This window comes from Parasteatoda tepidariorum, chromosome 1 (assembly GCF_043381705.1).
Source record: "Parasteatoda tepidariorum isolate YZ-2023 chromosome 1, CAS_Ptep_4.0, whole genome shotgun sequence".
NCBI lineage: Eukaryota > Metazoa > Arthropoda > Arachnida > Araneae > Theridiidae > Parasteatoda > Parasteatoda tepidariorum.
This window is the reverse complement of record NC_092204.1, coordinates 8,409,319-8,437,076: the sequence shown is the minus strand read 5'-3', so window position 1 is coordinate 8,437,076 and position 27,758 is coordinate 8,409,319. Positions and strand designations below refer to the sequence as shown.

Below are 27,758 nucleotides of genomic sequence, written 5' to 3'. Positions count from 1 at the left end.
GTAAGGTTTTTTCATGTAAGACGTTCAAATTTTTTATGCACTAATGTAAGATGGACAAATACCTAGTAAAGGCAAAATCTTCTATGATGATGCAGCAAGAATATTCAATGCTTTAAAAAATAGAAGACGTTAAAAATGTATTATAATAAAAGAAATGATTTTTTTTCCAAGTCTATTTGTGTTTTTTAAGTTTTTGGAAATCTCACTTAATTTTCTGAAATCTCACCCTGTTTTTGAGAAAGGGTGAGAAATTCTGACCCATTTTTTTTCTATGATGAAAACACTGTGTAATTTAGTTTGAACTCTCTCTTTACAAATCACACTTACACACTTTCCTAAAAAAAAACTTATGACACGTACTTCTCTTGTGAAGAGACAACGAGTCACCCTCAGTCCTGAAAAATATTGTAACATCTCCCAAATTCGTACTTGCTTCTGAATCCACCTATGTCGGCTTGTACCGACCACAGTGCTGGCGTAAAATATTCTCACTGGTAGACGGATCATGGGTCAGAGTCCCCTTGTAGTCAGGCTAACCGTGGGAGGCTCTCTTGGTCTTCCTCTCCATGTAACGCAAATGCGGGTTAGTTCCATCAAAAAGTCCTCCACGAAGGCAAATTTCTCCCAATACTTTATCCAGGAGTTGCCTTGTTTTCTGGTTTGGATTCAAGATTACTGCAGTCAAATTACTGCAGTCTCCGGCTGCAGTACAATCTTAATTATTGAGATTCTCCATTCCACCACCTGTATTAACATATCGACTCTCAAAATTCGTGACGAATGGGAAAAATCGGCCCGATATTCGTTGTAATGTAACTCACGTGAGATGAAACATGAAATTTTGCATATTTTCAGAAAGATGTTTTAGAAAACATTCTCACATAAAAATGTTATTGATGCAGACATTGATTTTTGAATTATTTAAAATCAAATTTTGTAGGTAACGTAATTCAGTTAAACGTAAACAACAAGCAGGGAAATTATGATTTTTTGCAGCCACGTACTCATAAGTCTGAAAATGAACATTAGCAAAAATTTCGAATAAATTTTAGAGTTATTAAATACAGTTGGATCTAGATTCTTTATTTGTCAAATTCATAACTTAATTTTGCGTTTAATAAGTTAATTAAAATACCCTTAAAAACATCAAAAAAATGTTCCGTTGTATTAAAAGAAACCTTATAATTAAGTCAGAAATTCGATATTCTATCACAGTGGTTACCGACTGATGGCCCGCGAAGTCTTTTTTTTTTTTTTTGTGGCCAGCGAACTAAAATATATTAGTTGAAATTTTTTTTGCGGACAATTTTCTTAAAAATCTATATGATTTTAAAATACTTTCCTTTCGTTAAAAATAAAAAAACCATTTCTTCGTTTCTGTGAAATTTAACCTATCAACGGTTCAAAAAAAATTTATTTCTCAGGTTTTGCATCCAAAAAAATATTTATTCAAATGCAAAAATAATCGTGTATGTTGCTCTTTTTTATTTCATTTTTTTTGTATTTTGTGAATATAATTTATCATGTGCGTATCAGAAATTGTCTCGAAGAAATTCTCAGATTTAGTGTTTTGAAACCACTCATTTTGGACGAAATTATTTACATTTGTAAATTGTGCAGCCAGAATTTTTTTAATATGCAATTAAATATTTTTAAAAATCTACTTCTTATTTTAATTTGTAATTAAATATTTTAGTTTTGTACAACTCGATAAAAATCTGACAGAAATATTTATTGTTCCTTCAAACAGAAAAAAGAGTTCTATATAAAATTTTGATAAAGTTGCGACCCGCCACTTGACTGGTGTTTTTAATTGCTGCCCCAGGTCTCATGTAAGTTGAAAACCCCTGCTCTATCACATCACTTTGCTAAACCAAATTCAATGATGTAAACAAATGCAAGTTAACAACCGAGTTAAGTGTAAGCCAAACAATAAACACCTCATTTACCACTCAATGTTTAAGTTTCTGAACAATAAATAAAGTTACGAACAACACAATGTAGTTTAAAATATTTTTATTTCTATATCGGAATCATAAATACTAAAAACTACAATACATAAATACGTTTATTTAGACAAAAATTCCATCTGTTTCAAATGGGATTTCTAACTGATGCAAGTTATTTACAAGAAATATTAGAGCAAAGAAATCAAATGAAGCACCAATAGTCGAATCGTACACGAGAATCCATAGAACGTTTACGCGAGATTCTCTTAAAAAATAAAAAGTTTTCATATTAAAATACAAAGTTTCATCTTATTTACATCTTTAAGACAATGAGTACATTTTAAAAACAAAATTCGTTCAGTAAATTTGATTTTTTTTTTACATATATACTAATAAATATACAATTCACTTTTTTCTCACCAAACGATTTTATCGCTTGTTCGTGATTTTGCGAATATTCGCATTGTCGTTTTCAAAATGTTTTTTCTGTGGGGGTAGAACGTTGCGTTCGAATTCTCCAGGCATGTTGTTGTTGCCAGCAGGTCTATAGTTTACGACAACATAGGCTTTATTTTGTCCTGGTATTTTGGCAACACCCACGCCGATTTCTGTCGTGCTTTTCCATAACAGCTGAGAAAACCTGTAGGCACCTGAAAATAAAAATCACATAAATATATGCATCAAACTTAGATAATTGTTTTAAATAGTTAAAATAAACGTGAAAAACTTTTTTAACTCAATTTTAATGCAGTAAAATTAGACATTTTCTTCCGAAAAATAAGTACCCAAGTTTTTGCTTTCTTCATAGAAACTATAAATGATGCCACCATCTATAGTTATGTAACTATAAATGATGCCACCATCTATAGTTATGTAACTACAAACGATGCCATCATCTATAGTTACATAAATGATGCCTGGAAACTCCGCTACTCTCTTCCGTACACTTTCTAGAGGAAAATGAAGGTAATTTGAGGGGGGAGAATTAAATTTCTTCTTGCCATGTAAGTCAAGCATTGTATACAATGTATTTTTCACACAAAATGAACGTAACCCTTTTCGAGAATCAGACTATTAGTTACAAATTTATATGTGCTTCGTGTAAAAAAATTACAACTTTGTACTTGCACTTATTAACTCATCTTACATTTGCTATAAAGAAAAGTGAAGTACTGGGTCTTGTGTATTTTTTCCAGTTTAATCGAATGAGACCGAACTAAAGACTGAATGACAAAAGTTTCAAAGGGTTTCTTTTGTATGCCATTTTTGAATTGTACTTATTATGAAGAAACTCCTTATATCTTTAAAACTGTTTATGCTATTGACGCAAATTTCACATAACTCAGTTCAGCATAAAAAAAAAATTGCATCTAAAATGTATACGCTCAGATAACCTCCAGATAGAACAATAAGAAGTTGTATACTTAGGTACACGTCAAAAGTAGCACATGGAAATGCTTGTAACTTTCGAACTACTTATTCTATTTATACGGGTTTAGTCTCATTGTATCCAACGTAAAAAATTTATAATAAAGGTTTTATGCAGCAGGAAATAAAATAGAATAGCAATTCTCTGCAGTTATTAGGCCTAATCTTTAACCCTTTCCTTCTCGCTCCCGTGAAATTTCCGGGCTGGGGTGTTCAAGAGTAATGCGCCAATAAGAATAAAACTAATTCTTTTTTTTACCCGGAAAACATTTTATTTCTCATTTTACACACCAGATGGCAGAACCAGGATATTTTTAAGGTTATTGTAGATAGTTAGTTTATTTTAAACTAGATGTCAGCACTAATCAAATACGCGTATTTGGCAAAATAGGCACTTTTATGAGAGTTTTCTTGAAAATTAACTGATCGTTAAGGGAATAACAGGAAATTAATAAAAAAATGAATTTTAAAATTTCGTTAAGTGTTAAATATTTCTTAAGTATGAATTGCTTTGAATCCATAATAATGAAAAGGAGGAGTTTGTGTGTGGGTATCTCTCATAATTCCAAAACTGAAATTTCGACACTATGTGAAAGGGAGGATTTTAACACTCGGTCCTAATAATCGTTCAAAAATTTTAAGGAGTCTATTCGAGAGTCAGTTTCTGAGAAAATGGGTGTTTTTCACAGTTTAAAGATTGGACATTTTTCAAATAAAATTTAGACAGTGGGATACTCTGAATTTAAGAAGATTACAGATATGCAACCACCTGACCACTTCAGAACCAGCTACTTTTCTGATGAACAAAATGGCATGTTAATATTCTGGATATTGCTGGCTAAGGTCGAGCTAAGTATATCCGCATAAACTAAAATGTTTATTGGCATGAAGTTAAATACAACGCCGTATCGCATATCGAATGTGTTAAAATATAATTCTTGTCTACGTCTTTTATTTAACCAATATTTATTATTTGTTTATGCGTTTGGGAAGAGTTGTTATCGACCATGTCAACATGTCTTATATACTAGTGAATTGGAATTGTATTTTTGTACAGTGGTAGACGCACTACAGTACTCCCCAACCAGAATTAAATCTGTGATAGAATTCGATGGCGGATTCCATTTGTTGATTCTATGCTGTTTTGTGAGAGGTTGGGAGAGCTGTATTAATATCACCGTACTTTTGAATGCTGATAGTGAGAGCTGTATTAATTTCACGGTCGTGGTTGCTCCCGTGTTTCCTTTAACAGTCGAGTGAATGCGTTGTACGTTATGTGTGATTGAGACTGAGTACAGTGCGAGGAGGTGGATGATGTCGCAGTCACAAGTAACAAGTCAACTGTTCAATGTGGACTCTCCATTGAAGTAGGCGTGTTCAAAACGAAGTGGTAGTTTCTGTCAAGGTTGGCATGTTCATATCACGTCCGGGTCACCAATATGGGGAGAGTTGTTGTCATCCTTCATCGATGAAAAGGTACCCCTAATGTAGAATCGAGTTAACATGCCTTATATACTAGAGAATTGGAATTGTATTTTTGTTGTGGTAGACACACTACACATTTATTATAACCGAGCTTATATTTGTTATGTGCATCTGGCAACTTTAGAGCATAATTAATTTTTGCTCTATATGGCTTTATGTTAAGAAATAAACCAAATATTTCTATGGGAAAGAATAAAGAATGTATGTCTTAAGGGAATTCCTATTTGACGGACTATAGGCTTACTCGAATTAGAATGAAAAGAACAGTTGCTAACATAAACTACATATCTCAATCAATATCCAAACCCACGTTCCTTGAGGGTATCCAATTCTGTTTTTTTTTCCATCATATATTTTAAAAATATCGATTATGCTATCTAGCTTACCGCTCTATTTGATCAATAGAGTTTCAACGACAGTTATGGCAACACTAAGTAAGCACAAGTAAAATCAAAGCAGAGTTACAACGTCAAATTATTACAACGTCGAAAATCTAGTGTATATTTTGTAGTGTTGTTTATTTTTCAAGCGTTGTTTATTTTTCAAGTGTTTATGTTTAAAGAAAACTTTCAAAACCTTTAGTGCAAAATTATTGGAGAAAACTTCTTGATAGTGGTAAATTTTAAAAATTTTGAAACTAGCCACGAGCAATATAATTAATTTTTCGGGTGGTAAAGGACCTTGAGTGTAATTAATCTTTATTTTTGTGAACTTCTGAAAATGTGTTTGGCTCAATCTAATACTGTAAAGTCACCAGAAAAGAAGACAAAAAAAGTTTTAATTTTTTGAGATTTTTTTTAATTGGACACAAATGACGTCATAATAGGTCGACCCTGAAGCCCATTAGGTTTGACTAAGCGCGGGACTTCGCTTGCAGGTATCCAATTAAATTTGATTTAAATCACACGGTTAGGCATTATCACTTCTTTGGTTGCAAGTACCCAATATTGGTGGAATGTTCCTTTTATTATTATTTTTTTTAATGACTGCGTTGTGTTCTGCTGTGGAATGGAAAAATCAATAAAAGCGACAATATTAGAAATTGAGGTTTTTATACATTTGGTATCTTTCGTATGTTAAGCTATCCCATTGCAAAAATTTTCTTTCAAAAGTAAATTTTATTTTAAATTTTTTTAAAAATTTTATTTTAACGTTCATTATTGCAATAGGAAAAAAATAATTGTTAAACCACTTTTCTCGACATCAATTGCACGATAATATTTAATTAATGGTGATTTAATAATTATTTACTTTTTATTATGCTCCTTAACAAAAACAAGCATTTAGCTAAAGACACATAAAATAATTTATAATTAAAAATTCTTCTCTTTTCTTTTTTTGAAAGTGATAAATTATAACTCTTAAAACCCCATAAAAATTTCCGAAGAAGAAAATAAAGTAGAGTTTTACTACTTTAATTACCTTCATCTATTTCAAAACATTCCTAAATTTTATTTTTATAACTTAAAGCAGGAGTAAGGAGAAATTCGTGAGCCGTTAAATTAGAACGTGCTATGTATTAATAATACGGCAATTCTAAAATGAGACATTTTGAAAGATATTGAACTGATTAGTTTCTTACCTTTAAAATTAAATATAGTTTTTGAATCATACAATTATTAATAGCGACATGTCCGTTCTTTATTTGGAAAGTAAGATGGGAATAATATTTTTTCATCGTGGGTGTCTCGTTAAAAGTTGAGAATATTTTACTAGTAGAAATATTTTTTTCCTACATTAAACATGAATGTTTTTCCATCACAATTGCGAACTTAAATATATAATCACTTTCAAGATATCAAAAACTGTTGCTTTTAAAAACAATTTTTTTTTTTAATCATCGGTAGTTGAAACTATTTTATCAGTAGTTATGCTCTGTTCAGAAGTGAGCTGTTATTGCTAAAAAAGAAATGCTTTTTTTATAGTACTGATTTCTAATAATAATTATTTCACAATTCTTGCAATTTTCAAAAAATTGCAAGTGTTACTTTTAAAGATTGTTTATAGTCTGTTACTCTTTTATTAAGTATGAGCTGTTATAAAAATGACTGCTCTACAATTGTTTGGCGCTCATCAATATATATTACGAAAAATTTAATAACCCTTATGAATGAAACAAAATTATCAGAAATTTTTTATATATTATAAAGGCAGCAGCCCGTTGTAGGCCAGTTGGTTCATGGAAGTTAAGGTTCCCCAATTTTATGACAATTTCAAAGTCATACAATATGGTCATGGACCATATTGTATGACTTTGTCAATATAGTCCACCTTTACTAGCCAGACTAGCTGGTACCCATCGATATGAAGTTGGGTGGGCTTCATGCCGCCACTGAGGATCGAACCCCAGTTTCTTTACTGGAACAGTTCAGTGCCTTAACCACTCAGCCATCATGGCTCAAACTTCGTTAACTTAGAATGATGTAAAGAAAAACTTCTGGATAAAGATATTAATGCAAAACTGGAAAGTTACCAAAAAATTATAAATAATTTAAAGCGTATAATTTTAGTGTTAATTTTCAAATTACAAAAATGGAAACTGAACCAAAACTTATGAACAAAATTAGGGTGATCATCAGAAATATTGTCAGAAACTAAATTTTAAATCATTTACAGACATTAAGTTCACCCGAGTTTTAGAAAAATTTATTTAGGCGAATAAGTACCTCTTTTCCAACCTGGCTTGCTGTAGTTGTAGTTATTTATTTCCTTGTACCATTCTTTGACAATTTGTTCACCTTTTCTCGATGGTTTTTCCAAATCTACGAGAGAGATATTTTCACCTAATCCTAAAGATAAGAAAAAAAATATTTTAATAATATTGTAAATTAAAAAAAAAAGATTAGAAATGATAAAAAAAAAACTTTTTTTTTTTGAAAATAAATTTAACATCTTCTGCTCTCATTCGAACGCTTTTAATAATTATTCTTGGAAAAAATAGAAAAAACAAACAATAAAACCAATTATTCCAGGTTAGGTATCAAACAATCAAATATGACAATTATTCCAGGTTAAATAGCAAACAATAAAAAATTACAATTATTCCAGGATTAATAATAAACAATTATGTCTTCAGGTCGAACAGCAAACAGTTACTAAAAAAATATTTTGGCATTCTTAACCCATTTTTAAAATTTATATACTTTTTGTACGATTTTAATATTTGTAACATGTTATATAAATAGCATTTGAAAGCTAGAGTTACGCAAAAAAAAATTTATTTCATTTTATCTATGAATAAATTCTGATATTTTTTTTAATGAATAAATGACGTACTTTTTGTTTAATTTTATCTTGTTTCTTTCTAAAAAATATAATAGACAAAAATTTTTTTAAGTTTCTTAGGATCTTAATGGCCTCTCAGAGTCTAAATACAAAGCACGTTTTGAAGGGACTAAAGTAATCGCTGTTACAAACTAGTTATTAATTTATTTTTAGTTTTTAAAAGTAAAACTAGAAATGAAAACTTTAGAGGAAAAAATAAGTATATTTTATTAATTTAATTATAAAAATATTTAACCATTCACAATTCAATGTCAATGAAAATTTTAATAAAACTACACAATTTGGTAGAAAATCGAGATTGCTCCATTTCTTATTTAGTTAACCATCAAAGATGCTTTGTTTTTTATTCTACTGTTGATTAATAATCTAATCCATGTATTTCAACCTATAAGAAGTCAATATATTACACATTTTTCATTGTACTGTAGAATGATAATGTATTTCACGATTCACATTCTATTGCATAATTGAAACATATTTCACTTTTCTCATTCTACTGTGAAATGACAAAATATTTTACATTTTATATTTCTCTTTTTACTGTAGAAGGCAATATATTACCCATTTCTTTTCATTTTACTGTAGAGCAGTGATTCCCAAAATGGGTTCAGCGATACAAATTTTATTTCATTAAAAAAAAAGAAAAGAATGGTGCTTAATATATTCACATTTTCCTCGAAAAGTTTACAATTTATTGGTCATTATGTTTGACTCTGCAAGGAAGACAAGTCAACATATTGTAAGCAAAAGATAAATTGGTTGCCTTTTCAAGGAAAATACAATATTGGATTTCAGCTGTGGACCTAAATAACTTCGAGTGTTTCCAGACGCTTAGTCAGAGCCTGACAAAGGCAGGGGCATACGGGGCAGTTGAGTCCACATCACTGGGGTCCCTCAAATCGAATTGAAAGTTTATTTTAGGTTTCCTTCTTTAATGAACTTTTTTAAACAAAATATCAGTACAGTGTAAAATCCGTCAGCTTTATGTTAGCTTCTTCAACAATCTATCGTATGAACACAAAAAATCTATATTTTGTTAATCCATGGCTTTCTAGTGCGGAATTAAACAAAATTTTCGCAATTACGATGGACAAATTTGACTAATCGAAAGCCTGTATATCGCAACACTTTTACATATCGCAAAATACGATATGTTTACAAAAACACAGGCTTCTGTTTGGCTTAAGTGAGCCATCGTAATTGCAAAAATTTAGCTGAATTCCGCCCTAATGTCAAAAAGGATATGAATTTTTCGCAGCTAGATGACAAAGTTAACAATCAGAAAACTGTATTCTGCACGATGGACAAAGAATCGTCAGAAAGTTAATAAAATGGACAGAACGATATTTTGTCTGACCATTGGAGGGGGAGGGGACTTAATAGCTATTTTAGGTTCTAGTCAATTCTCTTGTTATAGATGTATAATGAGGTGAAAAACTTAAATACCTCCATAAAGTTCAATTCTTCATTACAGAAGTAGTGAAGCAGAGGGGGGGGGGCGCCAACGAAATTTTTGCCCTGGGCCCCGATTAGGCTAAGCCGGGCCCTGCGCTTAGTGATTTTCTCGAAGAATCTAAAGTGAATTTAGATATGGATGATGGTATAAAATCCATGATGGTATAAAAATCCATCTGTCCAGTTTACAGCAATCACTCAGTGATTATTTTCCAAGCCTAGAGAATCAAGATAATTACTGGGTACAAAATCTTTTTAAAATAAAAAATAAAAAACCAATAGGATTTCATTCAATGGATTATGAAAATTTGATGGAATTGAGCTCGGATACACAATTAGATGCCAAATTTAGAACACTTTCACTAACAATATTCTGATCTGATGTATTCGATGAACGTCCAAATTTAGCAAAAGAGACTCTATTCGAATTCTATTGCCGTTTGCAACTACTTATTTGTGCGAAGCTGGGTTTTCAAAATATGTTGCGATAAAACCAAATATCGTAACTAACTTAATGCTGCACCAGATGTGCGAGCTCAGTTATCAAACCTAATGCCTAATTTTAAAAGAATCATGGAATCAAAGAAGCAGGTGCATCCTTCACATTAAAGAATTTCCATTTATTTAAGTTCATGTTTGGTATTTTTATTAATTATTTCCATGATTGCTTTTTTTTTTAGTTTTGTTTAATTCAATAAAATCTGAAATACCAAAATAATACTTGTTTCATTTAATATCAGATATTAAATTTTGAAAAGTCGTTGATTAAAAATTATCCAGGGTTCCGCGATTATTGGCAACAAATTTTGGGGTTCCACGACCAAAATAGTTTGGGAACTACTGCTGTAGAGTGACAATAAATTTCATGTTTCTTATTCTACTGTACAATAACAATATGTTACATATTCTGGAGTAGAATGGCAATATGTTTCATGTTCTACTGTAGATTGATACAACATTTCATGGTTCTTATCTTAAATGTTTAGATTACAGTATATTGTTGATTATTTTTACTGAAATATCTATTAATAACAGTATATTGTTGATTATTAATATCGTCATATAAATTACAGTATATTGTTGATTATTTTTACTGAAATAATTTAATATCGTCAAGGAAAAATGATAATCTGTTTTATAAGTCTAACATTGAATAATTATAACAAATCATTTGTGCAATAATAATAACAAGTGAGCTATTTTAGCATTGAACTGTCTGGTGATTAACGAAACACTGAATTGCTTTTAAGAACAAAAAACAATAGATACGTCGGTCAGACATAAGTAAATGTATAAAAAAATATATATAATTACCTGGATTTTCACTGTACTGTAGAAATCCTTTCTCGGCTAACTTAGCTGCCCATGACTGGGCTATGTCACTCAGCTCATCGGACATCAATAACGGTGGACATCCATGCATCGTCCTGTAGTTGTTATGGGCATTGAAAGTATCTCGTTTGAAAGCTTCTAATTCAACAGAACCTGTGAAAAAGCAAAATTAAAAAAAATGTACAGGATTAGCCGCAGCAATAAATAAATATCCATTCTCTCCAACAAAATTCCAAATTATGATCAGTTACAATAGTTATTAGTTAAAAGAATTCTATATCATTAGTAAGTAAAATTAATTTTAAACCATTACCAATCAAATTCTGAATTGCCGACAGCGAAAATTCTGAATTGCCGACAGCGAAAATTCTGAATTGCCGACAGCATACCCTCCAACTTATGAGGACTTTGAAAATAATTCTTTCTAGTGGTAGCGAACTAAAGTCGAAATTTTTAAAGCAAATGGATCTCTCATAAAACTTTTATCAGAACTTAAGAATCTAGCCATATGGCCTGCACTTTTATAAGTAATAGTGGACAAGTTACGCTAAAATTAATTTTTTTAAATATTAAGACATTAATTTTGCTACCGTCTGAAAAGAAGATTTCTGAAACTACGGAAGTTCCGTAGCAGTTGGAGGGTATGCAACAGTGAAAATTCTGAATTGCCAAACAGTGAAAATTCTGAATTGCCAAACAGTGAAAATTCTGAATTGCCAAACAGTGAAAATTCTGAATTTCCAACAGTGAAAATTTTAAATCATGAGCAGGAAAAATTACATTACACTTACAAAAAAACATCAACGGCGCTAAATAACTGGAAAAATATTTTGAATAGAAACACTTTTCTGAAGTAGATATATAATGATTATTATTGAGCATAAAATGAAGAAGTTAAAATTGAGTATGATATTATTTTTATGTAAAATTTAAATTATTATTAGTTCAATAGTGTTTTCTTTTTGATCGGGGAAAATGGGTCCATAGGCCTTCTTTAAAACTGGGTCCAACTACATTGTTATTCAATTCTTACTATTAGTTCACACTCACTCTCTATATCTTATTCAAATTTTCAATCGTTAAAATACTTTTAATTCATCCATTCATGTTCAGATAATTTTTTTTAAACTTGTGGAGGATGAAACTTCATGTTAATACACGAATACAAGTTTAATTCATTTATTAAATTTAATTAATTAATTTTAGTTTTATATGGGAGAAAAATAGTAATTATTTAATAAAAAGTAACTAAAATAATATTTTTAATTTTCGCCTTTATTCAGAATGGCATGAATTTAAAAAAATTTATTCGCGACATTGTTTTAGAACAGAAAAAATAACTGATCTTCGTCACCAGCTGTAGTTAAAGTTCTCCCATTCAAGCCATAAATAATATCTTCCAATTACATCACGGATGTATAAAATGGGCAATTTTTTTTCCTTCTTTCTCTCAAACAACTCAAAGTATTCGATAGTTGTAGCGCAGAAAAAAAAAAGAAGACACGCTTATCCAAGCAAAAATCTCCAGCTTTCCCAGAAAATCCGTGTTTACTATGTGTTAGAGATACCCAGGAGAATATAGGAGCTTGTTAGGAAAAATAGACACTGCTATTTTCATACAAGTACAACAAAGCGTAACTCATTTTTTTTCTGGGTATCTCGGTTTAACTCTGTTATCGATTTCATCAAAAGTTGTTTTACATATTCGAAACAACCTTCAAATAAAAATGAGTAAATATACACGCACAATTTACTAAATACGTTATAGGTGTATACGTTTAGTTAAATGTAAAGTTTAGTAAAATTAGAATCAGGACGGGATTACATGCACAGTTAGAATTTTTATTCTAAAATTACGGTGAAATAACCGGGAGTAATCTGCTTATCGAATTAACCGTAAAGTTTACGGTAAAGAAATTTTTTTTAACTTTATGGGTTTGAAACAGTCTTTGTAACTGTATACCTATTTTATATGATGGTAGGTATGTTTTGAGCTAAAAGCTAGGAACGAAATGCGAATTTATTATTTTTATCATGCTTTGAGTATGAATGTTTAGAATTTTTCTTTTAAAAAAATCAATATTGAACAATACATTTAGTTTTATTTCATTGTATATTTGAAATTTTATAAATATTTTAGTTTAACACACAGATTACAATTATTGATTAAGAAAAAAAAATATTTCCATACTTATGTATTACAATTTACTGTAGAGCTGACAGCGTAACAAACAAAATTGCAGTTTTACGCTCAAATTTGCCCTTATATTGAAAATTTTATAAATTTTTAGAGTTTTCTTCAAACTTATAAGTTTAAAACCCTACTTACCAAAAATGAAATTAAAATTTTAATTAAGGCTTTTTCTAAAACAATGTGTCGAATACTTTAAATCAGTCGTTCTCAATGGTGTTCCGCGGAACTATAGGGTTCCATAGAAGAGGTAAATGGGTTCCCCGAGTTTGCAAATTTTTTAACAAGTGGATGAATTTTGGAACCTCTGAATATACTTAAATACAACTTATATATTCCTAATTTATTTAGACTTCCAGTTGTTTTTATGAAATTATTGCAAACATTAATGCCAATAAAATAGAAAGGGTATTTCTAAAAAGAAAATATTATATTTATAATAACAATATGTTGAACAAATTATGAAAAAAACAAGCATTTATAAAATATTGCTTTGGTATTTTCCTATCACGCTTTTTAAATAAAAATAAAATAACTCTTTAATTTGGAAATATGTTAACAATTTTCAACGCAGTTTTCAGCTGGAAGTAAATTGCTATAATCGGGCTTGCTTTATCCAGTCATGTTTGTCCACCAAAAACAGATTCATCACTAAACTAAATATAAAACAAGAACTGCAAATTTAAATGTCGGAAATGAAACCCAATTTAAGATTATTAATGATAAAAGACGAAAAATCCTCTAATTAAATATTTTAAAAATAATTTTGTATAGGTTATAACGTTCACAATTATCTCAGTAAACATCATTTATTAAGTCGTCAAAAGAAGGTTGATTATTTAGGGTTTCATAGCCGAAAAAGCAATAAGCAATTTTTTTTTTTCAATTTTCTGATAGTAAAATATAACTAAAATATTTCAAAATATCCTGGGTTTATTTTTTTTACCGTTGTTGTCGTAGGCCAATAAGATAAGGGGTGTGGTTGTTCTTGTTTTCCAGTAGCGCCATCTATGGCCATGAATTCGACTTATGTCACATCCATACGTCACACCCGTTTATAGGGTGAACCCATGCATACAGCCATTCAATCATTCATCCACAGATCGCAATTTTGACCTGAACCAGAGAACGATTAATCTCCAATTCAGTACCCCCAGAGGTTATTGTTATTGTTGTTAATTTACGTCGCACTAGAGCTGCACAATGGGCTCAGTACCCCCAGAGGAGTTGATTTATGGGAACATAGAGGACTTTGTGAATCGACAGATTTAACGTGACCCAGTCACCATTAACTACACGGGGAGTCTTCGTTCTTCTGGATTCGAACTCCTGTTTACTCGAACGAGAGTCCAGCGCCCTGCCAACTAGGTTATCCCGGCTCTATTTTTTCAACAGGATGAAATATATTGTTTTAAAATGCAATCATGATTGAAGCCTAAAACATGAACAGTTTCATCATATGGGGAGAAAAAAAAACTAACAATAAACCTTACATTGCATGCTAATTGAGTTCGAAACATATTTTAACATTCGAAAAGGGAACTAATAGAAGGTTTCTAATAAAAAGGAATTCAAAATTTAATATTTCCGCGTCTGGGACACTTTTAGAAAAAGGAATTTATCTATCTTCCAAACAAAAGAATAAACAAAATAATGAAATGAAACAAATCAAATGTAAATTGATTACTCCGGGGGAAAAAAAGTCTCAATTGTTCTTTTCACACTATTCAAACAAAGGGATGAGTCATTTTCTTTGAAATGCTAAAGTGAAAGTGCTATAACAAACAGTAAGTGATAATGATACTAAAACTAGTAATGATTTAATAACAAATGCTTCCGTGCAATCGGTTATTAGACGAAACATTAATAGAACGAAAGTGAAAGAATTTATTCGATTGACCGATTTTAAATTCAATTATTTCGGCATTCTATTTTTCTCTTTGGTATATGATAAAAATCAAATAGTTAAAAAATTCCATAGTATAAAATATAAACCTAGAAAAACAATGCTACAGATTAATTCATAGATTTTTTTTTCGCTCAGTCCAATCTCGGTATCACGAATTTTACGATACCACGAAAAATTCTGCTTTCACTACTTATTTGTTATGATATTAACCAGTTAATAGTAAAGTGCACAAAATTAAATAAATAGAAGACTTAATTTTTGATTTGGTGATTGGATTTTCTCTTACTACGATGCAATTTAGTGGTACCAATACTTAATCTTAAAAATGCCGATAATTTTCCCCGACGTTTACTTTAAGTTATGAAATCAGACACAAGACAGAAACGTACATTCTCTTATGCCTGTTTTTTTTTTTTTTTTTTATTATTGATTCCGATTCTATAACCTCAAAATATGGTTAGTTTAAATGCGGAGATCAGGAATCTAGGTTATTTGGACATTTTAAACATTTCTTAATACCACTGAAATTCTTAAGGAGAATCAAAAAATGTTTAAACATACTTATGAAGATAGTTTATCTAATTTCATGTAAAAAAATAATTGTTAAAAATTATTTTTTTACGGTTAATTTAATAATTTGTCAAAAAATATTTTAATATGTAAAATCTATCATTTTTCTCATTTCAATTTAAACAAAATCATTTTTAATGACAAAATAAAAATTTGAAATTACGAAATAAAAAATAAGTTATTGCTAAGTGACATACAAACGGAATGTATTGCAGTCCTCAAAAGCCAATTTTTTTTCTGCGGCAAAGGCATTTTATCAAAAAAGTTGGGCACCCTTACTGCGAAATATATTCTAAAATCAGTATACGTTAAATAAATTTACTATCAAAACAAAAGCCAGATTCAATACTTTCATATTTACATATAATTTTATGTAATTTAAATAATTAAGATAGTAAGCTACCAGAAAAAAAAATTCAATAAATAATAAGCTAAACAGTTTATTATAGTAATTTTGTGTTAGCTAATATTTCTCATCCAATTGTCGGAAATCTATACGTTAATTCGATCCATTCTTTCTCTTATCCTCGAGAAAGCCGAACAAAAGTTTCTGGAAAGTTCGAATGTTTATGAAGTTATTGGTGTTTTGAGGGGATATGGGAAATATCCACATCTCCAGAATGAACGATAATTGGATTGGTTCTGTTCCATTATGGAAAATGATTCGACAATGATGCTGTAATACATTCCATACCATTCTGAGCCAGTGACGTAATATGATCGTCACAAATTCGAATACGAAAATAGAAGAAATTGTACTAATATAAACATTTTAGTAGCATGATTATATGAAATTTCTTTTCAGCAAAAATATTGCATGATATGCACGATATAAATGCATGCAGAGTATTTGATATCATATAATCTCATAAAAATCGTAATTGGAAAAAAGTTGAAAATTTCTATGGGACAAGATTGAAAAAAAAAAACATTCTTGAAAAATACAATTACTGTATGAAGATTCATGCTCTACCTGTTTTAAATATGTTTCATTTGTAACTTCGCCAAAGTCTAACAATCATTTAATATTTGTTACACACGATAAAAGCTTAAATCATGTTTTAAGAGCTTAACCCTTAAAGGATTACTTAACTAATTTGAATTTAAGTACTCTTAAAATGAATCAATAAACATAATTTATAGATGATTTTTTATTTCTATTCTTTAAAATATGATGTAAACAGTGGTAGTATTTTTATTTCATTATTCGCATTTTTCTTAAAACAATTCTATTTACTGTTATGTATTTAAAATAAAAAATGTATTAAATATATGATAAGGTGAATTAACACGTTGAATGCCACGTTAATTTAACATGGCTTGCCCGTCTGGCCAAACGGTAACTAACTACAAGCTAAATTTGCAAATATTAGACAGATTTTGTTAGTTTTTTAAAAGGTTTAGCATGACATATCTAAAAAAAAGTGGTGAATTATATGAGCCTACGAATTGTTTTGAAATAGTCGTGGGTAAAAATCTGCTAAATTGAATTTATTAAACCAAGAATCATAATTAATAAACTACCACTTGAAAATATTTATTCGCTGTCCGGAGCAAGTTGGCTTCTGTGTATATAAATAAAACGATTTTTGTGCGTTCTATATTGCATTAATTTCTTCGAACCATTTTAGTAACGATAATATAAAAAAATTAAAAATTTACTCGAATTATGCATTTCTAATAATCTTGGCTTCGCCTGTCACCGATGCCCCCCCGTGGCGCTACGAACAAACTCAGTACCGATCACCGGTGACCCCCATGCCATTCAACTTGTTAACGCTACATTGCTATAGGGTTTTCAATTTGTGTAAGCTGACAAAAAAAATTTCCTTTCTTTACTTGCATTACAATCGTATCTTTACTAGTAAACAGATGCAATTTCATTTCAGTACAAATTTCTGGACATCAGAAAGTTAATTTAATCTAAATAGACCAACGCTTTTTTTTTAACTTAGGGGCACATCTTTTATTACAGAAATATACAACATCCACATAACTAATATCTACATTTAAAACAATTTCCTCCCTAAAAATAGTCTGAAAATGTTTTATACGAAGGAAGAAAATAAAATATGCAGACTTTCCCCGAAGTTGGCTTTCTCTAGTTTCATCTAAAAGCCAAATAATCTCTACTTCTGTATGAAAATGGAAAGCATTACTCTCGGTTTCAGTATAAGATACCGTAATGTACAAAAATGGAAATGTACCATGCAGTACACGTAGTGTCGTGTTAGAACCTTGAATAGAATACAAAAAGATTCCTTGAGACTAAAAGTTACTAAACTGGGAAAATGTGAAACGAAAAATAAATGCGATTTATATTTTTAAACTAACCCACTACATCAACAACAACAAAAAAAAAAGATCTAAATGGTAAAACGTAAAGCCAAATACTTTTAACACATCCTTTAAGCTTGCTAGGTCCATGACATCAAGGTTTAAAAAAACATTACTGCAAAGTTGAGATGCATTTAAAATAAGGCAAAAATTTCCATGGATGCATTCGAAGTTAAAAGTAAAATAATTATGTATATTAAGATTTATATCAAGTAAAGTTATGTGTTTTAATATGGGTTTTCATTGATCCCATATCCTAGAAAATTAAATAATCATAATGAAAACTCCACACATTTTGATGATTTTGATTTGGTGTATTTTTGCGGCCACCACTACAGAATATATAAAAATATGAAAATTCCACGTCACCATACCTCTAACCGCAAAAGTTATGTAGCAAACGAAAGGAATTCTTACTAGCATTAGTGGAAGTTTGATATCACCTTTAAATTCTTCTTAAAAGGACCTTAGAAACCCTCGTTTTTTTAGAAATGGCAAAAAGTATTCCGGATAATTATCTAAAATTCTTAAAAAAATATTAAAAACTGAGAATTTTTTTTGCTGGATATTGACAATAGATACAACGAGAGCTACTCTGAATTTTCAAAAACTGTAGTAGGACTATTGAATTGAATTTAGGTTATAATGGCACTAAGTCCAAAAGAGGATATGCTGCACCAAACGAACTGTTTCAAAATAAGTCAAAAGGTTAAATACCACTACGAATTTATCTTTCTAAAATCTATATATATATATATTTCTCTTACACGGCGACAAAAAAAAGCCTCATTACAACTCCCCGAAAGGCAACGTTATAAAATCGACCAATGATTACCGCCAAAAATATCACATGCCAAATCTAGCTGAGGTGGCTCAACATATAGCTCTTTTAAAAACGAAAACTGAAATAACCAGAGAGAGCATTCTCAACAAATACTATTAAGTTAGGCAGAAGTGAGTAGTCTTTGTCGATAGAACTATATTTTAGTATTTTGTCGAAAGCGCTTTTTTTTCACGAATTTATATATTACGAATTTATTTGACGATTTTTGATTTATATCACGAATTTGTTTTATTATTGTTATTAGTTATTCATTGAAAAATGAGTCTCAGTCGTGCTGTTACGCTTTTGAAGTATAATCAAAAGAAGCATGCTCGAAGATTGGAGGAGAGCATTGATGACAGCTATGAAAGACGTAGTGGTGAAAGAATGCGCAGACGACGTGCTGTCATTTTAGTAGACTTAATTATAGCCAAAATTTTAACCTTTTTAAAGAGATATCAGTTTTAGAAATTTTATCTTAAGATTTTATACTATAGCACATTTCTAATAGGTTTAACGAATTACATGTCATTTATTTGAATTTAAATTTATTTTAATGACTTAGTATTTACTAAAAATATTTAATTTTTTTAAAAAAAAAAAAAGTTGTTATATGGATTTGAATGCTTGTTTTGAATTCTTAGAATTTTGTGCATTTGCAATGCACCTAAGTTAGTAGCGAGCGAAGCGATCTTGGTTTGCGAAGCAAACCATATAAGATTGCGTTGCATTTTTCGGGGGTTAGCGAGCGCTAGCGAGCAGGGGGCGCAGCCCACTAGTACGTTAAATTGCTTAAACAGTTCATGATTAAACAGGTGTATTCAAAATCAAATGATAGGATAGGATGAAAGTGTAGAAAAATAGGATAAAAACAAGTTTTATACAATAGGACTTAGACAATAGTCTAAGCAGGACAATAGACAATAATATCAATAGGAAAATTGTATAGATGATGGGTTTCACCTAACAAATCTATGAGGGTTTTGAAGATCAGCTGATTGGCGTCTTCTCTCTCAAAAACTAGCAATTTGTATTCGGTAACAGGACTAATACAAACTCAATTTGTATCCTGTTACAGAATCCTGTTACCGAATGCAAACTCAATTTGTATTCGGTAGCAGGAGCGCTATGGAGAGTGATTGACATATGGGCTTTTCGATTAACAATGAAGGAATTAAAATTGAAGAAAAAAAGGTTGTAGTTAGTGAAATGAAAGCTTGCAACGATATTCGGGCTTCAATATATGACAAAGACATTCCATATAGATCGAGATTTGAACAATTCACATAAATGGTAATAATAACTAATTCCATTTGAGTTTTTTTAAAAATAAAAAAGAAAGAAAAGGAAATTTCTTAAATATGCCGATTAGCCACACCAAATTTACCGATATTTTTTTTTATAAATATATATATATATAACCGTCGTTGAACATCGGACCCAATTTAGGGCTTACGGCTACTAATGTTCAACTCCATAGCCTTGTAATTTTAAACCCAATCCAGAAGACAAGAGAACTACTGGCTCGAGTATTGGGTGAACTTTGGCCTTCGTGGAGGACTTTTTGATAGAACTAACCCGCATTTGTGTTACATGGAGATTAAGACCACGAAAACCATCCATGGTTAGCCTGACGGCAAGGGGACTCTGACCATGATCCGTCGACCACTGACGATATTTTACGTCAGCACTGTGGTCGGCGCAAGCTGGATGCGGAATTAGAATCAACCAGCTGTCGCTGGCGTCGAACACGGGTCACCTCATTGGGAGGCGAGTGCTCTATCCCCTGAGCCACCACGGCTCATATTCGCCATTAATAAAAATCTTTAGGAGGTCACAGAGAGCTCCCATCTAGGCACCCCTCAATCCAAAGCGCTTTGGATTTTCAAAACTACTAGTAGCGATAATCTCCGTTCACTGCGTTTTTACACTAGATTATGTGATCGGAAGCTGTATCGGTTAAATAAATGTCTTGATTATTAAGGATAAGTAAAATATTATGAAGTATAATATTGTAGAGTTATATGTATAATAATCTAAGAAATAATAGCTGCAATATAATATTAGATAATCATATTTCCAGTATTCTCACACTGCAATATTTTTGTTACCTTAACTCTTAAGTGTTTCAGGTTAAAAAAATGGTTTTCGCATTAATTACACGAAATATGCATACATAAACACAATCAACAGGCCACAATTTAATTATTTTGTGTTCGTTTAAACACAATGAAGTAAACATTTGTGAATCGAAAGCATCTTCGGAAAGTTTAGGATCCCTTTAGCTGCGCTGTTGAGGAATGAGATATTGAAATTTTTAAAAAAAATAAGCTTTGATCTATAACAGGAGTTGCGTTTTTTCTAAAGCATTGATTTGACGAATATCTCAAAACACCAAACTCGCTATTTTCCCTTTATCGCTTTTCCTTACTAGCTATTATTCCTTTATCGCTATTTTCCGCTATGTCCTCTTTATCGCTATTTTCCACTATTTTCCCTTTATCGCTATTACTTACTCGCTATTGTCCCATTAGCTCCGCATTTTAGGAATGAGATTTGACGAATATCTCAAAACACCAAATTCGCTATTATCCCTTTATCGCTATTATCTCTATTGCTGCTCATTTTAGGTATGAGATATTGAAATTTAAAAAAAAAATAAGCTCTGACCTATAACAACAGGAATTGCGCAGTTTCCAAAAATTGACAGATTCCATTGATTTGACAAATAACTCAGAACACCAAACACGCGATTTTTCTTTTATCGCTATTCCTTAGTCGCTATTGTCCCATTAGCTCCACATTTTAGAAATGAGATATTGAATTTTTTCCGTTGCGCATTTTAGGAATGAAATTTGACGAATATCTCAAAACACCAAACTCACTATTTTCCCTTTATCGCTATTCCTTACTCACTATTATCCTTTAATCGCTATTTTCCGCTATGTCCTCTTTATCGCTATTCCTTACTCGCTATTATCCCTATAGCTGCGCATTTTAGACATGAGATATTGAAATTAAAAAAATAATAATAATAAGCTTTGGCCTATAACAACAACAGGAATTGCGCATTTTCCAAAGCAGCAGTGATTTGACGAATATCTCAAAACACCAAACTCGCTATTTTAAACGTCTTTATCTATTAACTCAACGCAGTTGCAGGCGAGGAAAGAATTATACCTCAACAACCATCCATCACGGAAGCGAAATATTACTCTCGAGTTTTGAACTTCATCTTTCCCCTCCACCCCCAAGGATCTTGAGTTCTCTTCCCGCTTCCAGAATATATCCCCATAAGAAAATAGCGCAAAAGAAAAGAAAAAAAAAACATTCCCAAGTCTCACAGAGCAACACTCATCACTTACGGTGTGAGTTTACTTGTAGGTGAGACAGAAGGCATATTTCACAGTCACCCCTTTAAAACCGTTTCGTTGTGCCTTGTTTGCTTTTGTGTCCAACGATTTGGATGACGGCCACGGTGTTTTTGAGGTTTTTTGGCGATATTCCATCCCACCAATGCAATGTGTGAGCTACAAATGATGCGCGCCCTTGAATCTTTCCACGTGTAATTCGAATCTGATAATGCCTGGAATCTTTTTTTTCATCGAATTCCATTCCAACAACCTGCCAGGTATCTTAATAGTTTTTCATTCTTTTCCTCGGGATACCTTGGGCATTCCGCGTTTCAAAAATAACAGTCATCGCGAAGGAATGTTATGAATGATTCCTTAAAACGGCTTATAAGACATTGGAAGTGTTCGCTTGAGGGTAAATTAAGAAATTCTGCTGTAAGCAGGATCTGATGATTATCTATAGTTAGTTATCTATCGTATATTTTGTGATCAGTAGTTTTCTAAAGTTTAAAAATTGAATCATCTTCACCCCAGCTTTTTTTGTTCTAAGATTCTTTGCAAAATGGTAAACCTGCTTACATAGTGACAAACAGCTTGTACTTTCTTTGTTATCTGATTAGCATTTTAAAACACATCGGCAGAACAAACAATACGAATATAAAAAGAAAAAAAAAGTTCTTTTTGATCTACTAATTTAACATTTGAAACGTTGATGAGTGACAGGGTGAATAGCCAAATCTTTCAACAAAAAATAAGCACCTTTTAAGTACTTTTTGAGCACTAAACAAATATTTTTAAGCACCATATACATTAACAAAATGCAAAATAATGTTTTTTAAACTTTACATGATTATGATAAAATAATTAGTTTCTGATAAAGCACTTTTTTCTTGATTTCATTAGCCACCACAAAAAGACCGAAAAATTTTCCGGTTCAATTTCAGAGGGTGGAAAATGAAGGCTAAAATTGAGAATATCTTGCAAAATGAAGCAGAGTTGCGCGTGAGAGTGAAAAAATCTCACCGAACCCAGCTCAGTAGATGCACAAGTATTTCATCAAACATGTAACATGATTGGCGCTTTCATACGCTACGGAACGACGGTACGCCGAAAAGCATTGTCTTTGAATGAATTATGAAGACGTTGAATAGAACAATATGAAAACCACGCACTTGCATGGTACGTGGCAAAAATCGACATGGTAAAGAAAAAAAAATCTCATTTTCGGAAAGGGAAAAACTAAGCACTTTTTAAGAATGCCCAATAAAAAAGTACCTTTAAGGGCTTTTAAAAGACAAAAGTCGAAAATAAGCACCTTTAAGCACTCTTTAAAAATGCTACGCATCCTGGAGTGAGTATCGGGAAATTAACAATGGATATCAATGTTTGGTTTTCAGCAGTTTACACCAGCTTTTTTGTCAAAAGAATCTTTCTCGTTATTTGATAGACCTTTGAGAACACATCAGCACAGATAATTAAAAAGTTAATTTTTGGGATAATCTATTTAAAGCTTAAGACCTTAATAAACAGAAAAGTATATATATTCAACATATATACTCAGGTGTGATAGTCGCATTCGTGTCTTTGGCATAATGTAGTTAACTAAAAGACGAATCTAAAAGATACTAATAGATACAAATTCGTGGATTCAAACTAACTGTGCATTCTGTGAAATATAGTTCGCGGTATTTTAAAAAAGGTGAGCAAAAAACTTTATTCTTGAAATTTAAATTTTTTACTCAAGCAAGAGAGCACTTATATGTTTAAGAGAAATTACTTCACGATCAAATCTGACAACAGTTTGGAAAAATTTGGCAATAACAGAAGACAAACATCGAAAATATCACAATAATTCATCTAAATAGCCTCATTATGTAGAAAATTTTGTTAAAAATATTATCCTGCAAGTACTTTAAACGGGTATACAAGTGACTGGCAATTATTTAAATTTAATAACATAATTTAATACTAACGTTTAATGAACTGTACTGTAACAGAACCTCAAAAAGTAATAATATCAGCCTGAATGCTCTCGCAAATTCATACGCATCTGCCTGAATGCTCTCGAAAATTCATTTGTGCCCTACCGAAGACGCTCTCACATTCATGGGTACCATCTCGAAGACGCTCGCACACTCATCGGTACCATCTCGAAGATACTCGCAAGTTCATGGGTACCATCTCGAAGACACTCGCGAGTTCATGGGTACCATCTCGAAGACACTCGCAAGTTCATGGGTACCATCTCGAAGACACTTGCAAGTTCATGGGTACCATCTCGAAGACACTCGCAAGTCCATGGGTACCATCTCGAAGACACTCGCAAGTCCATGTGTACCATCTCGAAGACACTCGCAAGTTCATCTGTACCAACTCGAAACTCTTGCAAATACATTTTTATCTGACTGAACGACTATAACAAGTTGACAACTACCTTATTCTAAATTACCTTATTCTAAACTACCTTATTCTGTAACTGATGATATAATATAATGATGTAACTAAATAATGTATGAGTAACTAATATAGGAGAAAGACCGGGTAATTGGGTAAAACAGAGTTCTTCGATTGTGCGGAATTAGTTCTGCTCTCTGGTGGACACACATTGAATTACACTTCAAAAAAGAATCTACCATATTGGTGTGTAGTAGATAATAAGTTTGTTTTATTTTGCCAATTCTCTAATGCTCTTTGGTTTTTAAACTATTCTTTATTGGCTATAACAGTTATAAAATCTCTATAATTCAGCTTATAATGATCTACTAAGCATTCATATTTTAACATGCATAATAAGACATGTTAACTTGATTCGATTGTGAGGTGCCTCTTGATAGATGAAAGTTGATATAGTCGATAACTATAATTTCTCACTGGTGACCTGCGGACGTCATACGAACTCGTCAACATCGATGGATGGTCCACATTATTGACCAGTCATCGATGTCACCATTGAGGGGGATTAATTCTTTACTATGTCAACCTTCCTCTAACAAAAGGTACCTCGAGATAGGATCAATTTAACATGTCTTATGATATACTAGTAAATTGTTGTTTAATAATAGTGGTGGCAGTTACGCCACAATACTACTCTCCCCAACAGATTTGTTATTAGAAGTAAACATGCATCCCCAATGTTGCGCTAGTTAAAAGGCGAATTTTTGAGTAGGCATAAAAATGAACTATTAAATAAGGAACAATGCATCGCCGTTCTAGAAGAGAACTTAGTCACAGGAGTTTATACAGATTTAGAAACACAGAGAAAGTCTGATTCTCTTTCCAAACCTGTAACCCTCTAAAAAGATAATGATGCCAAACCATGCCAGAATACGTACTGTTTAAAAGAGTTAGATTTTTAAGAGTGACAACTGGTCTACGCCTTTAGCGTTTGTTGTATCACGCAAAGATATAAAGCCACCACCTCGAACAAGTAAAAAAAGCAATTTATAAATGAAAGGAAAAAATCTGTCATTTAAAACATCCTCGCCAATTTAGAATATGAGGTGGAAAAAAACATGAAGAGCGCTATTTGGTAAGAAAAAGTTCTCTTTTTCTGTTTAAAAACAGAAAAGAGAAGTCTGAAAACAAAATGGCTAAAACGAGAAGTGTATGAAGAACTAATTTGAAATAAACAATTTAATCAAAAAACCTGAATTCTTAATTTTTTCCGAGGAAGACGATTAAAACCACATCAGATGTTTATTGTTTACATTATAATCATGAGTTTTTAACTCGAAAAGGAAAGGTGGATTAATGGGAAGTGTTTTTGCTAGGCCCGCAAGAGCTGCAGTGCAACAGTAGATCTTCATAAGTGTATAATATTCATAAAGAGTCAATCTTCTCTATATATAAATGAAGGTATAGACTCCTAAACTATTTGATCGAAAGTGAAAAAACTTGGCATACAAATAGTTCAAATCATAGTTGAAGGTCACTGTCAACATTAGATCATTCTGATAAGAGGAAAACGAAATGAAATTTTCAAATTGGTTAAGCGTTAGCTAATTTTTTAGATTTAACTATAATCGATTCAATTTTTCAATTATTTTAAAGATAACAGTGATATTTGCTAGCTTATAGGACTTTTTGATGGAAAAAAAAGTTTATTGCAAGTATTTTAAATTTTTATTTATTTATTCGCTATGTCAAAAATATTCAATCACCATCTGGACCGTGGTAGCATTCATGGACTAAGTCACCAAATTAATATTCCTGAAGTTTTCTGATATCGCGTGTTTATTATCAAGAATCATGTATTGTGTGCAACTAAACAATGAATATCTTGATTAAATCTCACAGTATCAAAAAATTAGGTTCTAATATTAGCTACTCTGTCTTACTTAGCTTCCTCCCATATAATGAAAGTAAAAATATTTTCATGTCATCCATTTCTCTAAAATAGTTTCTTTAAAATAAAACGAACGATAATCATCGCCTTATTTTAAAGCAGAGGTCGCCAAAGTGGTCTATATAGACCCCCAAGGGTCTATTTAACAAAAGCAGGGGTCGATCTGAGACAGGAGGGCGAATAGGGTCGATCCGAATCGGAAGGTCAATTGTGGGTCGAAAAAAGAAACAGTTCTCAATACGCAAATCACACATACCTAATTAAGTATGTAAAATTTGTGAATTTTTTTTCATAATTGACTCATTATCAGTTTCTTTATAAAACATAAATTAATAAACGTATATTTATTGGGGTGAAACAAGTATGTACGTACCAGCGCGCTGTGGCACGAACTCAGCGCAGTTTATAAGTCATATGCATTTGTGCGCTTGTCCAAATGTCACGTGTGACGAGCATTGACGTTACAAATGCAAATATCATACGCAGTTTCAGCTATCTTTGCAAACTGTGTTGAATATTTGCAGTGTCATTATTAAAACTTTTATAGTTTTGGATAATTAGTTATTGTTTCGATAAAACCATTCGTTTGGTTTAGATATCAATTTTAATTATCAATGCACAAAAAAGAAGGTAAGCATTAATAATATGGATTAGTACAGCCCGCGACAAAACTATAGCACACTTTGTATTTTTTTACGAAAATTACAAAATTGACCAATTTTGACGAAAATTAAAATTGACCAATTTTGAACCCAATATAGCGAACCTTGCAAAAAAACACCAGGCACACCCATCTCATTGATCAAGAAGCAGTAAATCTTTAGTTACTTTACTTATTATATCTACTTATGCATAATTACTTATTATTTAATAATAAGGTATTTAAATTTCAATATTAATATATTTTTCATAAAACTATTGTTACACAATGTACTATTACTTTAATAAATGTTTAAAATCATAAAATAAATGTACAAACACAGTATCTAATAGAGTTTTATTTTAATTAACAGAAAACTACTTTTGCGGTGGTCGATGGAGATTTCGAAAAATTATATAGGGGTCGATAATCAAAAAGTTTGGCGACCCCTGTTTTAAAGCATCTGTTGCCTTTTTTCATCCCATTTCTTTTTTTCTTTCTTTTTTTTTCTAAAAAAACCTAAATGCACTTTCAATCCCATATCCTTTCTTACCCAAATTCACCCAACACCTATTTAACCTTTATCTAATACAACTATTTTCAAAAATAATTTTTATTTTAATAACATTTTAATACAATTTTAATATAATAATTTT

The 27,758-nt window shown here is 31.2% G+C and overlaps 1 protein-coding gene across 2 annotated transcripts in view; it reads right to left on the bottom strand.

The window, feature by feature from the left end:
- Positions 1–1,999: 1,999 nt before the first annotated feature.
- LOC107440181 (Golgi-associated plant pathogenesis-related protein 1) overlaps positions 2,000–27,758 on the bottom strand; it is a 51,862-nt gene continuing 26,103 nt past the window's right edge. For both annotated transcript variants that reach the window (XM_016053027.4, XM_016053026.4), the window contains exons 2-4: positions 10,917–11,087; positions 7,529–7,651; positions 2,000–2,599 (exon numbers count right to left, since the gene is read on the bottom strand). In XM_016053027.4, the coding sequence (XP_015908513.1) occupies positions 2,379–2,599; positions 7,529–7,651; positions 10,917–11,087 (515 nt within the window). In that variant the 3' untranslated portion in view covers positions 2,000–2,378. The remainder of the gene's footprint in view (positions 2,600–7,528; positions 7,652–10,916; positions 11,088–27,758) is intronic.